General features: G+C 35.9%; 1 protein-coding gene across 1 annotated transcript in view; it reads right to left on the bottom strand.

Moving 5' to 3' along the window:
• Positions 1-14,592, bottom strand: part of LOC143246606 (adenylate cyclase type 3-like) — a 172,692-nt gene that overhangs the window by 62,487 nt on the left and 95,613 nt on the right. The window contains exons 7-8 of the mRNA XM_076493625.1: positions 1,715-1,873; positions 108-246 (exon numbers count right to left, since the gene is read on the bottom strand). Coding sequence (XP_076349740.1) covers positions 108-246; positions 1,715-1,873 — 298 coding nt within the window. The remainder of the gene's footprint in view (positions 1-107; positions 247-1,714; positions 1,874-14,592) is intronic.

Genomic DNA, 14,592 nt, shown 5'->3' with positions numbered 1-14,592 from the left:
CTAAAATCTAATTGTTTTATTATTATATTCATGGAAACAGCGAACAGACCTCAAAAAAGGGTTTTAAAACATGCATACGCCTTTATACAATATCTAACTTTTCTTACGGGTTTTAAAACTCCCACAATCAGATATGTCTTGATTCCTGCCAGTTTAATCGCTTCTTCTCGAGATGCACCATCTCCACGGATGACTTCGAATTCATCATTTAAAAAGCTGAGAGTTCTCTCAGAAATGTGAACTCGTCTACAGAAACACAGAAACATTTTAATACACGTACGTAATACATTTGCTTGTAAAACCACACAAATTCTACCTGTTAAGCAGCAGAAAACACACTATTGATGTGAAACTAGGATAGAAGACATCAAATTTTCTAATTACTGAATGGAGTTTTAATATTTAATTAGTACAGTTACAGTTTCTGGTATCACCAACTCGGACGATGGAAGTTTCAGCCACCACCCTGTTCAACCAACTACTTGCTGTAATTATTAACTGTTGTTTTATTGTCAACCTAAAAAATAATTCGCTAAAAAAAGACCAAGTTGAAAAGAAAACACTGAATTATTGTGTCTTGAAAACGTTTATAAACAGTTTCTCAAACTACAACTGAATACTTATAACTCATTTTTCACTGAATAAAATAAATAATGTTTGTAAACATGGTAACTGAATCTAATGCCTTTACAAATGTTCTCCAAAAGGGCGGGTCTACAGTGTACTAGAGACTGTTTCGTGTGTGACAACGACGTAAAAGATATACCCAAACCGTTGGGAAGTAACGAATGGTTTTCAGGAAGGTAATCGCAATAAAGGTTTAGCTCTATTAAATAGCATTACTTAAACATTTTATTTAATCAGCTTTAGGTTTATTTAATAATAATGCCACTAAATTCCTTAAGGAACATCGGGCCGCAAACACTGCGGTTTCTGTAACAGGATGGTTTGTAGCCTACTGCACAACCCCCAAATAGGAGGACCTTTTCTCAGCCCACCGAGGGGAATCGAACCCCTGATTTTAGCGTTATAAATCCGGATACATACCGCTGGACTAGCAGGTGGCTTAGGTTTTTTTGTTTGTTTGTTTGTTTGTTATTTAGAGACAAACCACATCTCGTTATGTGCTCTGTCCACCGAGAGGAATCTAACCACGAATCTTAACACGCAAAATTTCCGCTGTCCCACCGGAGGACATCAGCTTTAGAATCACTTTTGCAGACAATTTATCTTGGTATGTACGTGTTGTAATGAAGATCAAAATACAACCTCTACCCTAACTCCCTGCCTTGAAACCTAATTATCTTTTAATCAGACATGAACAACATTCCAATATAAGCATTAATTGTTTTTTTCATATGCAATATATTACTATGGCATCTTTCAGAAAGGATTAAAATCTCTGTAGGTTGATGTAGAGTTATACGTTATACTATCAGTCTTTAAGTTTCATGTTCTACCTTCTAAAGTTTTTGGATTAAGAAATGCAATGGTCATTAAGAGTTGATATCAATGGTCATTAAGAGTTGATATCAATGGTCATTAAGTGTTGATATCAATGGTCATTAAGTGTTGATATCAATGGTCATTAAGAGTTGATATTAATGGTCATTAAGAGTTGATATCAATGGTCATTAAGTGTTGATACAATGGTCATTAAGTGTTGATATCTCAACACTCCAAATGTTAATTTATCAGGAACCTAGCTACGTACCCGGGAAGCCCTCCACTTTCCATCTTATTGGCCAGTTCTACATCTCGACTGTAAACGTCAAACTGCCACTGTCGTTGACCGAGAACTCCAGCCAAAACGCCACCTGTGTGTATTCCTACTCTCATGTCCACTGTTGACTTTGTTTCTTCGCGGACTGATCTACCACGAGATTACAAAAAAGCACTTAGAAAACAGTAAAGTTTGATAATTGGAATGAAACAAAAAATTATTTGTATTTTTGTAAAGAACCATCTTTCGTATAGAAATCTAACCTATACTGAAAAAAACCCACACAAAAACAGTGGTGTCACGTCACGTTGATGTCTCGAAGTAGGAGGAGCCACAAAAGTCACAATTCGGATAGAATAGCTCGATTACTGTTTTCCCATTATAACTTTAATAAAGGTGAAAGGGAAAATGAAACCTTATAAGTGTAGTAAGTGTTAGTATAATAAGTTTAAGGTAAAAATGTAGTGGTATGGGATTACCTAACATAGGCCAAGTGCATAATATTTATCATGAAAGTAAAAATATCAGTTCAACTTTAAACACTAATCATTTCTGAATTAAGCTATGTTGTGTTATATTACTAATGTGTTTCTGAATTAAGCTATGTTGTGATATTTTATTAATGTGTTTCTGAATTAAGCTATGTTGTGTTATATTACTAATGTGTTTCTGAATTAAGCTATGTTGTGTTATATTACCAATGTGTTTCTGAATTAAGCTATGTTGTGTTATATTACCAATATGTTTCTGGATTAAGCTATGTTGTGTTATATTACCAATGTGTTTCTGAATTAAGCTATGTTGTGTTATATTATCAATATGTTTCTGAATTAAGCTATGTTGTGTAATATTACCAATGTGTTTTTGAATTAAGCTATGTTGTGTTATATTACCAATGCTTTTATTCAACGGTGACTCTAAATCAAGAAATCAACAAATAATTTTCCGGATAATTGTCTATATATTTTGGTTTGTTCGATTTGTTTTGAATTTCGCGCAAAGCTACACGAGAGCCATCTGCGCTAGTCGTCCCTAATTTAGCAATGTAAGACTAGAGAGAAAGCAGCTAGTCATCACCGCCCACCGCCACCTCTGAGACTAATCTTTTACTAAAGATTAATGGGATTAATTGTCACATTATAACGTCCCCACGGCAGAAAGGACGAACATGTTTGGTGTGACGGAGATTCGAACACGCGACCATAAGATTACGAGTCTAGTGCTTCAACCATCTGGCTTTGTAAGTGAAGATGATATCTTGAAATGTATTGACAATAAGTGTCTTAGATATTCATTCATTTAGTTCCTCTGCAAAATATATTAAAAAAAGAGTCTTAAATATCCAATCATTTAGTTCCTTTGCAAAATATTAACAATAAGCATCTTAGATATTCAATCACTTAATTCCTTTGCAAAATATTAAAAAATTCTTAGATATTCAATCACTTAGTTCTTTTGCAAAATATTAAAATAAGGGTTTTAGATATTTAATCATTTAGTTCCTTTGCAAAATATTAAATTTTTAAATTAAGTCGAAATAAGTCAAACAAAAGAGAAAAGAAAAAAAAAAACCTGCGATAATGATAGGAAATCTGAACCAGTGATAAATGACCTTTAAATGAATAAATACAAGGTCAATCTGAATTAAATTAACTACGCTGTATAAATTAAAAGGATCCCAGTGTGCAGGGTCCCCGGGTACAGGCCATAATGCGCGATATATAACATGAAAGTTGTTATGATTAAAAAAATCCATTTTAGCAGGTGTTTCTTTATTAGAGTAAGGCCACATTGTGCTATCTGCTGGGTCCATCACGATGAACTGAACCCCTCATTTTAGGGTTACATATCTACATGTTTACCGCTGTTCTACTGAGAAATTAACTAGGGTCTTCTCATGATGCATGAAAACTGTTTAGTGATCATTCATCTGATGTTTTTCCATTATTTACCTGAAGGTTAAAAAAGAAATTGATTTCGTAGGAAAGTAGTTCGGCAGCCCATCTCTGAAGCAGCTACAAAACGGATTACTACGTTCAACTGACCAATCCGGTTTCACGATTTCATAATTTATCCATTCACAAGTTCCTTCATCAAAAATTTCAGTTGCCTTACTCTTTCGCGATTTTTTTTCTCAGTGGGAAATTTAAAATGCTTTTGTATAGAAAACAGCACGTGTATTTTAACATGTACAAATGTCACTTAAAACGTTATGTTTCATGAGAGTTTTATGTCTAATTCGTGCGTGTTTTCTTATGGCAAAGCCACTTCAGGCTATCTGCTGAGTCCACCAAGTCTAATTAGTCGACGAACATACACATGAATAACAGGGCGTTTTACTGTTTCATATAAGGAGGTCAATGCAGATAAGAATTTCTAAGTTAGATTACGATAAAAAAACTATATTAGAAACTCAAAACGAATTATACTTCTGAAATTCTTAACTTTTTTGTTAATTGTTATTATTAAAATAAATTTCACTCCTATAAGACTTAGAACTTTAATACCAAATAAACATGTAAAAACTATTATGTACAATCTACCCTTAAAGAAGTTATTTAAGTAATTCTCAACAGAATTTTAACCAAATATTCTACAGTATATCAAGCATAATCACCAACTATACTTTCTTAAGCCTATTTTTGCTCTTTTTATTTTTTTTTCTGGAGGGGAGGGGTTAATATGTACGATTAGATACTTCAGTTGTAAGAAACTTTGTGAAACAAAGACGAAATAGTATGCATCAAATTTGTGAGATGTCATTCATTGGTTGAAGCGTAGAGTACACATTTTAAACTGTACATCGATTGGCTACTCGTAGTAATAATAAGACCAGGAATGAAAAAAATATCCAGCATCATTTGCTCAAGAAGGTATTGCTAGAATAAATCAAATTAAAACTTTTGTTAGAAAATTCTGACGTTTAAAAACCGACAAGGATAACTTTAATAAGGTTTCTTGTAACATATGTTAAGTATCTTAAAAGACACTGAACAATAATTTAAAGAGTAAAGAGATTGCTAAAAAGTATATTTTAAAAACTCCAAAAAAATAAATGATCAGATTTTCAACATATATATAGTTATAAGATTAATTCATGATGACGAGAAACCCACTTGAAGTAAAAATGTATTCTAAAGATAACTGGTATGGGTAATATAACTCAGCACGTGAAAGAAAACAAAAACTCAACGTATTAAGATTTGTTTTTGAATTTCGCGCAAAGCTACACGAGGGCTATTTGCGCTAGACGTCCCAAATTTAGCAGTGTAAGACCAGAGGGAAGGCAGTTAGTTATCACCATCCACCGCCAACTCTTAGGCTACTCTTTTTTACCAACGAATAGTGGAATTGACCGTTACATTATAACACCCCCACGGCTGAAAGAGCGAGCATGTTCGGTGCGACGGGGATTCGAACCAGCGACCCTCAGATTATGAGCCGAACGCCTTAACCCACCTGGCCATACCTGCCCATCAGCATATTACCAAACCAAATAAACTCAGTCACGAAACTATGTTCACCCGATACAATTAATGATGAAATCAACCAAATAAAACAACACTTCATCAACATCAGCAAATTTCCTTCAAAATATGATGAAAATATTATACACACGAACACCTAGGCTAACAACAAACAAACAATAATAAATTCAAAGAAATAACTAACCACGACACCTTACACTGTTACATACCATATATTCCCAAAATTAGCTAAAAAATAACCAACATTTGGAGAAAAAAAACTTACAAAAACTTAACATTCCAGTAAACACCATATTTATTCAAAAACCAGGTACAAACCAAAAGTCCATACTATGTAAAAACTACGCTGATAAACATCAACATTATTTATAAAATACAATGTGATAACTGCCACGACTTTTATATTGAAGAAACAAGCAGAAAAATGGAAAACAGATTCAAAGAATACAAAAACACTTTTACACATAATTGAACACTGTAACTCAAATAAACACAACATAACCATAGAAAACACTCAGATACTAAATAAAGAAACAAACATAAACAAACGCAAAATCAAAGAAGCCCTACTTATAGAAGAACTCAAAACAAAATTAAATCAATGTAAGGGAACACCTTTATGCCTGTGGGCCTGGCATGGCCAAGTGCGTAAGGCGTGTGACTCGTAATCCGAGGGTCGCGAGTTCGCGCCCGCGTCGCGCTAAATATGCTCGCCCTCTCAGCCGTGGGGGTGTATAATGTGACGGTCAATCCCACTATTCGTTGGTAAAAGAGTAGCCCAAGAGTTGGCGGTGGGTGGTGATGACTAGCTGCCTTCCCTCTAGTCTTACACTGCTAAATTAGGGACGGCTAGCACAGATAGCCCTCGAGTAGCTTTGTGCGAAATTCCAAAACAAACAAACAAACAAACTTTATGCCTGTACTAATTAATAACCTATCATTTAATTGTAACGCCCTCTACAATCTTGTACGGAAACGGTCAGTTGTAAACTGTCTTTGCTAACATGATGATGACCTAAGAAGGTCGAAACGTTGTTAATAAACGTTTTAATACTCTTACCATCCATTTTTAGAATGCAGTTATGAGATTATGTAAGGTTCGGTTGAACTACTGAATTTCACGCAAAGTTATACGAGCTAATCTGTACTAATCGTCAGTGATTTTGGAAGTGATAAGACAACTGGTCAACACCAACAACTGCCACCTCTTAAGCTACTTTTTCTTAGTCAATAAATAATGGTAATGCCCGTCGTATTATAATGTACCCCGTGGCTAAAAGGGCGAGTATGTTTAGTGTCGGGTCTCTAACCACTAGGTCATGCCGGGCCTAAGTAACATTTCTCTTGACCTAAACACATTGTTGTAATTGACGAGAAATGTCCAATTTCTGCAAAGGCAAAGTCCACGCTCACTAGGTGAAGTTTAACGTCATTCAACGTCAATAACGAGTATGTCCCCCGTGAGCATCAATAACTGCTTGGCATCTCCTGCCCATGGAAGCGATGAGATGACGAATCACATCCTGTGGAATGGCTGTCCATTCAGCCTGCAAAGCTGCTGCAAGCTGAGGTAGAGTCTGCGGTTGAGGTTGTCGCCGTCGCAGACGTCGGTCCAACTCGTCCCAAAGATGTTCGATGGGGTTTAAATCTGGTAATCTGGAGGGCCAGGGAAGAACGTTGATGTTGTGGTGTCTCAAGAAGACAGTGGTGAGTCGGAATGTGTGAGGACAGGCGTTGTCATGTTGAAAAACGTCGTTGACGTTCACCATGATGGGTTGCATATGGGGCCTAAGAATCTCGTCGACGTATCGTTGAGCCGTAAGATTCCCTCGAATGTGCAAAAGGTCTGTTCTGGCATTGTAGGCGATGGCAGCCCACATCATGACGCTGCCACCACCAAATATGTCAACATCCTGCACACAGTTTGCTGCAAAACGTTCACCTCGGTGACGGTAAACACGGGTCCTTCCATCCTGTCTACGAAGCATAAAACGTGATTCATCGCTGAACCAAACATGCCTCCATCGTCGATGAGGTCATACCCGTGTGCCCGAGTCCACTGCAGCCGTGCTTGACGATGTTGCTGGGTGAGGATGACGCCTCTGACTGGACGTCGAGGTCGGATTCCTGCATCTCGCAGACGGTTGCGTACGGTCTGATCAAAAATCCTACGCAGCTCTGGTATGGTTGAGGTAGTAGACGTCGCAGTGGTGGTCCTATCCCGAACGTGACGTAACCGGATGTTGCGATCTTGTGCGGGCGTGGCCACACGAGGTCTGCCAGATCGTGGACGGTCACGAGTTGATCCATGTTGTTGGTGACGATTCCATAGCCTTGTGATGGTGCTTGGGTAGACATTCACAGCTCTGGCAACATCTGATCGAGATTCGCCTGCTTCCAAGCGACCAATGGCGTTGTTGCGTTGTGCTTCAGTCAGTCTTGGCTGTATTGCGTGTCGGTGGCTTAACACTGAGCTATGGAAACCGAGAACCCGTCACTTTTATAGGGATTTTGCACATGTTGCACTTGCAGAACATGCAGATTTCTCAAACAAATTTATTGGACACGCATGCGTTTTGGCGAAAAATCCGATGTTTTCCTCCGTTTTCAAAGTGCACAACTTTTATTGTCATTTTGGTCTGACAATCAGTGCCTTAACACGTGTAACATCACATGCTCTGAGCTTGTAATGTTATTACATATATTTCTCTTTAAAATAACAAAAATACCCCTTTTGCGTTTCTTGTTTTGAAGAGTATATTATTGTACATGTGTGAGAGTCCTACTTATATTGTTCTACATTTATGAGTGTACTAGTCATATTATTGTACATGGATGAGAGCACTAGTTATATTCTTGTACATCCGTGAGTGTACTAGTTATATTCTTGTACATCCGTGAGTGTACTAGTTATATTATTGTACATGTCTGAGAGTACTAGTTATATTATTGTACATCCGTGAGTGTACTAGTTATATTATTGTACATGTGTGAGAGAACTACATGTATTATTGTACATGTCTGAGAGTACTAGTTATATTCTTGTACATGTGTGAGAGAACTACGTATATTATTGTACATGTGTGAGAGAACTAGTTATATTATTGTACATGTGTGAGAGTACTAGTTATATTATTGTACATGTGTGAGAGTACTAGTTATATTATTGTACATGTCTGAGAGTACTAGTTATATTATTGTACATGTGTGAGAGAACTACGTATATTATTGTACATGTCTGAGAGTACTAGTTATATTCCTGTATATGTGTGAGAGAACTACGTATATTATTGTACATGTCTGAGAGTACTAGTTATATTCTTGTACATGTGTGAGTGCTACTTGTATTCTTGTACATGTGTGAGAGTACTAGTTATATTATTGTACATGTGTGAGAGAACTACGTATATTATTGTACATGTCTGAGAGTACGAGTTATATTATTGTACATGTCTGAGAGTACTAGTTATATTCTTGTACATCCGTGAGTGTACTAGTTATATTATTGTACATCCGTGAGTGTACTAGTTATATTATTGTACATGTGTGAGAGAACTACATGTATTATTGTACATGTCTGAGAGTACCAGTTATATTATTGTACATGTGTGAGAGTACGAGTTATATTATTGTACATGTGTGAGAGAACTACATGTATTATTGTACATGTCTGAGAGTACCAGTTATATTATTGTACATGTGTGAGAGTACGAGTTATATTATTGTACATGTGTGAGAGTACTAGTTATATTATTGTACATGTGTGAGAGAACTAGTTATATTCTTGTACATGTGTGAGAGAACTACGTATATTATTGTACATGTCTGAGAGTACTAGTTATATTCTTGTACATGTGTGAGAGAACTACGTATATTATTGTACATGTGTGAGAGAACTAGTTATATTATTGTACATGTGTGAGAGTACTAGTTATATTATTGTACATGTGTGAGAGTACGAGTTATATTATTGTACATGTCTGAGAGTACTAGTTATATTATTGTACATGTGTGAGAGAACTACGTATATTATTGTACATGTCTGAGAGTACTAGTTATATTCCTGTATATGTGTGAGAGAACTACGTATATTATTGTACATGTCTGAGAGTACTAGTTATATTCTTGTACATGTGTGAGTGCTACTTGTATTCTTGTACATGTGTGAGAGTACTAGTTATATTATTGTACATGTGTGAGAGAACTACGTATATTATTGTACATGTCTGAGAGTACGAGTTATATTATTGTACATGTCTGAGAGTACTAGTTATATTCTTGTACATGTGTGAGAGTACTAGTTATATTATTGTACATGTGTGAGAGTACGAGTTATATTATTGTACATGTGTGAGAGTACTAGTTATATTATTGTACATGTGTGAGAGAACTACGTATATTATTGTACATGTGTGAGAGTACTAGTTATATTATTGTACATGTGTGAGAGAACTACGTATATTATTGTACATGTGTGAGAGTACTAGATATATTCTTGTACATGTGTGAGAGAACTACGTATATTATTGTACATGTCTGAGAGTACTAGTTATATTCTTGTACATGTGTGAGAGAACTACGTATATTATTGTACATGTCTGAGAGTACTAGTTATATTCTTGTACATGTGTGAGTGCTACTTGTATTTTTGTACATGTGTGAGTGCTAGTTGTATTCTTGTACATGTGTGAGTGCTACTTGTATTTTTGTACATGTCTGAGAGTACTAGTTATATTCTTTTACATGTGTGAGTGCTAGTTGTATTCTTGTACATGTGTGAGTGCTAGTTGTATTCTTGTATACATGTGAGAATACCAGTAGTGGGTACACTTTTTTCTATATTTATAGAGCTGATCTTGTTAAGTTACAATTCGAGTACTGTCTAGATATTAGTAAATGCTAAACTCTCATGGAATATAAAGATCTAGTTGTAGCGACAAACGTTAGGATATGTGAAAATAGTTTTATGTTTAGAATGGATGGACTTAGAGAATGTTTAAAACAACACTTAGTGTACTGTGTAAAACTGTTAGGATGATAGTTTTGTCATTCTTTCCGTTTTATGGTACTAATTATTCCATGTCATTACATAATATAAACTTCAACACTATAGTAATGCTTCACTGATCCATGTTGACAACTGAATGAGTCAGGGTGAGAATACTTATCATTCTGTATAATTCCCTAACACTTGCACCTAGGGTATGACATAAGGATTCTGCTCGAATGAACGTACTGAACAAATTTAAAATCTGAAATAACTGACTTGATACCTCATGCAGTGTCTCAGCTGTATAGAAAGAAACTAACAAGGAAGTGATATATGGAACTGGTATATGACTGAATAAATCAATATAATAGCACTCTACAAATAAACCTGGATAATAATATTTTGTTTTCATGTTACGACCCAAGAAAACATAAATAATTGTCTACAGAACAGACAGTTCGCATAAAAGTTTCACGTGATGCTGGTTGGACTTTCTTCAAATTGTTACAGACTTGAAATGTTCCCCATACACTATCAAGTACATCCTAGATCATGAGACCGAGACAGATAAATCGGGAAATATGAAAGGAAGAGGCAGAACACCTAAACTCAGTGGTACTGATATTAAGTATCTTTGTTTATGTAGCCTGCAGGACAGAAGAAAGATTGCTAGTGATCTCGAGCATGAGATAAATGACCATGGACCAGATGACAGAAAAGTGTCCAGATCTACAGTAACAAGAAGACTTGACGACAATGGAACATCTGGTCGTGTAGCAATTAAAGAACTTTTACTTCGATCTCCAAATATGGTCAAATGACTAAAATTTACTTAGTACAGAAACTGGATCGCTGATGGTTGGAAAAGGGTTTGAAATATTTGGGTCAAAGTGTAGATTGTATACGGTGGAAGAAAAGTGAAAGATACATACATCAATACATAGTACTTACAATTAAGCGTGGAGTAGTAGGTGTGATGGTTTGGGTGTGTTTATTTTCTGTTGAAGCGACAGGAGATATTTGCAAAATAGATGAGACAATATATTTGTGAAAGAGTAGTTGGTAAAAAGAGTAGCCCAAGAGTTGGCGGTGGGTGGTGATGACTAGCTGCCTTCCCTCTAGTCTTACACTGCTAAATTAGGGACGACTAGCGCAGATAGCCTTCGCTTTGCGCGAAATTCAAAAACAAACACAGAATTTTCAAAATGGCTTTATGGTAGCATATTTCCATAAACCGATATATATATATTTAAAACAATAAAATGGAAGCTTCTTGTCTGTTTGTTTTGTGAATTTCGCTCGAAATTAATCACCTGCTCTTGGGCTACTCTTTTACCAACGAATAGCGAGATTGACCGCACATTATAACGCCCCCACGACTGAAAGGGCGAGCATGTTTTGTGCGACAGGGAATTGGAACTCGCGACCCTCAGATTAGGAGTCGAACCTGTAAATATTGTGAACAATGTATATTGCAGAATTTGTTTGTTTGTTGGCAAAGCTAAATTGGGTTATCTATTGTGTCCACAGCGTGGAATCGAAACCGGATGTAAGTCCATAGACTCATCGTTCTCCTACTAGAGGATTTATGCCCTGTACAATGAATTATACTTGCAATATCTTGAGCTGAAAAAAGTTCTATACAGAGAATAAAGACATTTAGATTCTTTGACAGACTTGGCCATCCGGCTCGCTTTTCAACATTACAAGCTTTAATTTCACACGGTTTAAATAATAATATAGTTTGTTTGTATTTTATCTTTGGAAGCTTTTCGATCCTTGTTATGAATATTATGGAATATCGTTGGAAAAGAAAAATTAAATATAGAAATTCACTCGGTACTTACCACGCATCCTTGTATAATATCAGATATTTATATTATGAAATTAAATTTTCAGCCAATGTTGTTCTGGATCGATAAAAGCACGTACAAAATCAGGACAAAGGATTTTTTTTGTGTAGTTAGCAAAAGCGTGATAAATCGCGTCGTCTAAGTTAAATATAGAAAGATCGCAGAAAGAAAAAAAAAAAACTATAACTCTTTTCAGCCCAGAGGTTTAATCGATAACACAGCTTCTTGGCAGTTTTACTGACAGAGAAAAAATGCATTTATTTTAACATTTTCAGAAGTAATTTATATTCAGTCCTAATTTCTTTTAATCATAAATATTCAAATTATTTCGGACGAAAACGAGAATGTTATGGATAAACAATGCAGGGATATTATTTAAATAATTAAGCAACGTGATTGGTAAACAGCGAAGCGAAGTTCTTTAAATAACTAAACAAAGTAACGGGTAAAGAATGCAGCACATTTCTGTACATAATTAAACAACGTAATTGGTAAACAGCGTAGCGAAGTTCTTTAAATAACTAAACAAAGTAACGGGTAAAGAATGCAGCACATTTCTGTACATAATTAAACAACGTGATTGGTAAACAGCGTAGCGAAGTTCTAAACAAAGTAACGGGTAAAGAATGCAGCACATTTCTGTACATAATTAAACAACGTAATTGGTAAACAGCGTAGCGAAGTTCTAAACAAAGTAACGGGTAAAGAATGCAGCACATTTCTGTACATAATTAAACAACGTGATTGGTAAACAGCGAAGCGAAGTTCTTTAAATAACTAAACAAAGTAACGGGTAAAGAATGCAGCACATTTCTGTACATAATTAAACAACGTGATTGGTAAACAGCTTAGCGAAGTTCTTTAAATAACTAAACAAAGTAACGGGTAAAGAATGCAGCACATTTCTGTACATAATTAAACAACGTAATTGGTAAACAGCGTAGCGAAGTTCTTTAAATAATTGAGCAGAGTGACGGGTAAAGAGGCTTGGCATGGCCAGGTGAGTTAAGGCGTTCGACTCGTAAACTGAAGGCCGCGGGTTCGAATCCCCGTCGCACCAAACATGGCGCCATTTCAGACCTGGGAGCGTTATAATGTGACGGTCAATCCCATCATTCGTTGGTGAAAGAGTAGCCCAAGAATTGGCGGTGGGTGGTGATGACTAGCTGCCTGCCCTCTAGTCTTACGCTGCTAAATTAGGGACGGCTAGCACAGATAGCCCTCGGGTAGCTTTGCGCGAAAATTCAAAACAAACTGGTAAAGAATACACCATATTACTATATATACTTAAACAACGTGATTGGTAAACGCTGTAGCGCACTTCTTTAAATAATTAAATTCGTATAAGGATGAATTAGCAGACTGGAAGATGTAAAGTCACAGAGCATCATCCATTTTCCCTTTATTCTGAATACATTAAAATAGTGTTTAATTATATAATATTTTAACTAACTAACTAAAGAGAAGTGGAATAACCGCAACATTATAACATTCTCACAGTTTAAAAGGAACATGTTCGGTGAGAGTATTAGAACCTGCGACTCACAAATTGCGAGTTAAGCGCCCTTACAATCAGGCTAGGTTAGACTAAAGATAAAAAAAGAACAAAAAAAATCTAATCAAAATAAAATCTAGTGTGTGCGTCACGCCACGTCACGCTTGGTTTTTCTTGATTTCTCAAAACAGAAAGAGTTGTAAAAGCCAAAATCATTTACCCAGATAGAATAGTTCGATTACTGTCTGCTCATTATCATTTTAATGATATGTGTGGGAGGAGACTGAAAGAGGGAGGTGCTATGAAACCTTATAAGTGTATTAAATATTAATATAATAAGTCTAAAGTAAAGACGCAGTGTGAGATCACCTTTTTAACGTGAAAGTAAACATTTTGTTTCAGTTTCAATCAAATCGTTTCTGAAATAAACTATTTTGTGTTATATTACTAAAGCTTTCAATCAACGGAGACTCTAAATTAGGAAATCAATAAATTTTTTTCTAGTTTTATTGTATATACATTTTGTTTTACACTTTCATTACGTAAATGGACAACAATATCAGGTTATATACTTTTGTTTCTAAGCAACATGACATAAAATCCACTGTTGAAATCTAGGCTACCAAATGCATAGACCTTTCTACGTGTTAGAAGATGTTAATCTGACGGAGTTTTTTACCAATAATTATTTCATGAACACGACACGAATTCATGTCATGAATGGTCTTAATATTGATCGGCTCACCGAACTTCTCTGACACTTTGTTGATTAAGCTTGATTTTACAAAATTTATTTATTTTAGTTAGCTATGAAACGTGAGGTTTGGGTACGTTATGAGGTGGGGGGCGACAGTACTTCGCTTTATTTGTTTTGAATTTCGCGCAAAGCTATTCGAGGGCTATCTGCACTAGCCGGCCCTAATTTAGCAGTGTAAGGCTAGAGGGAAGGCAGCTAGTCATCACCACCCATCGCCAACTTTTGGGCTACTCTTTTACCAACGAATAGTGGGATTGAACGTCACTTTATAACGCCCCCGTGGCTG

Source organism: Tachypleus tridentatus, chromosome 3 (genome assembly GCF_004210375.1).
Source record: "Tachypleus tridentatus isolate NWPU-2018 chromosome 3, ASM421037v1, whole genome shotgun sequence".
NCBI classification, from domain to species: domain Eukaryota; kingdom Metazoa; phylum Arthropoda; class Merostomata; order Xiphosura; family Limulidae; genus Tachypleus; species Tachypleus tridentatus.
This window is presented reverse-complemented; position numbering and strand designations above follow the sequence as displayed.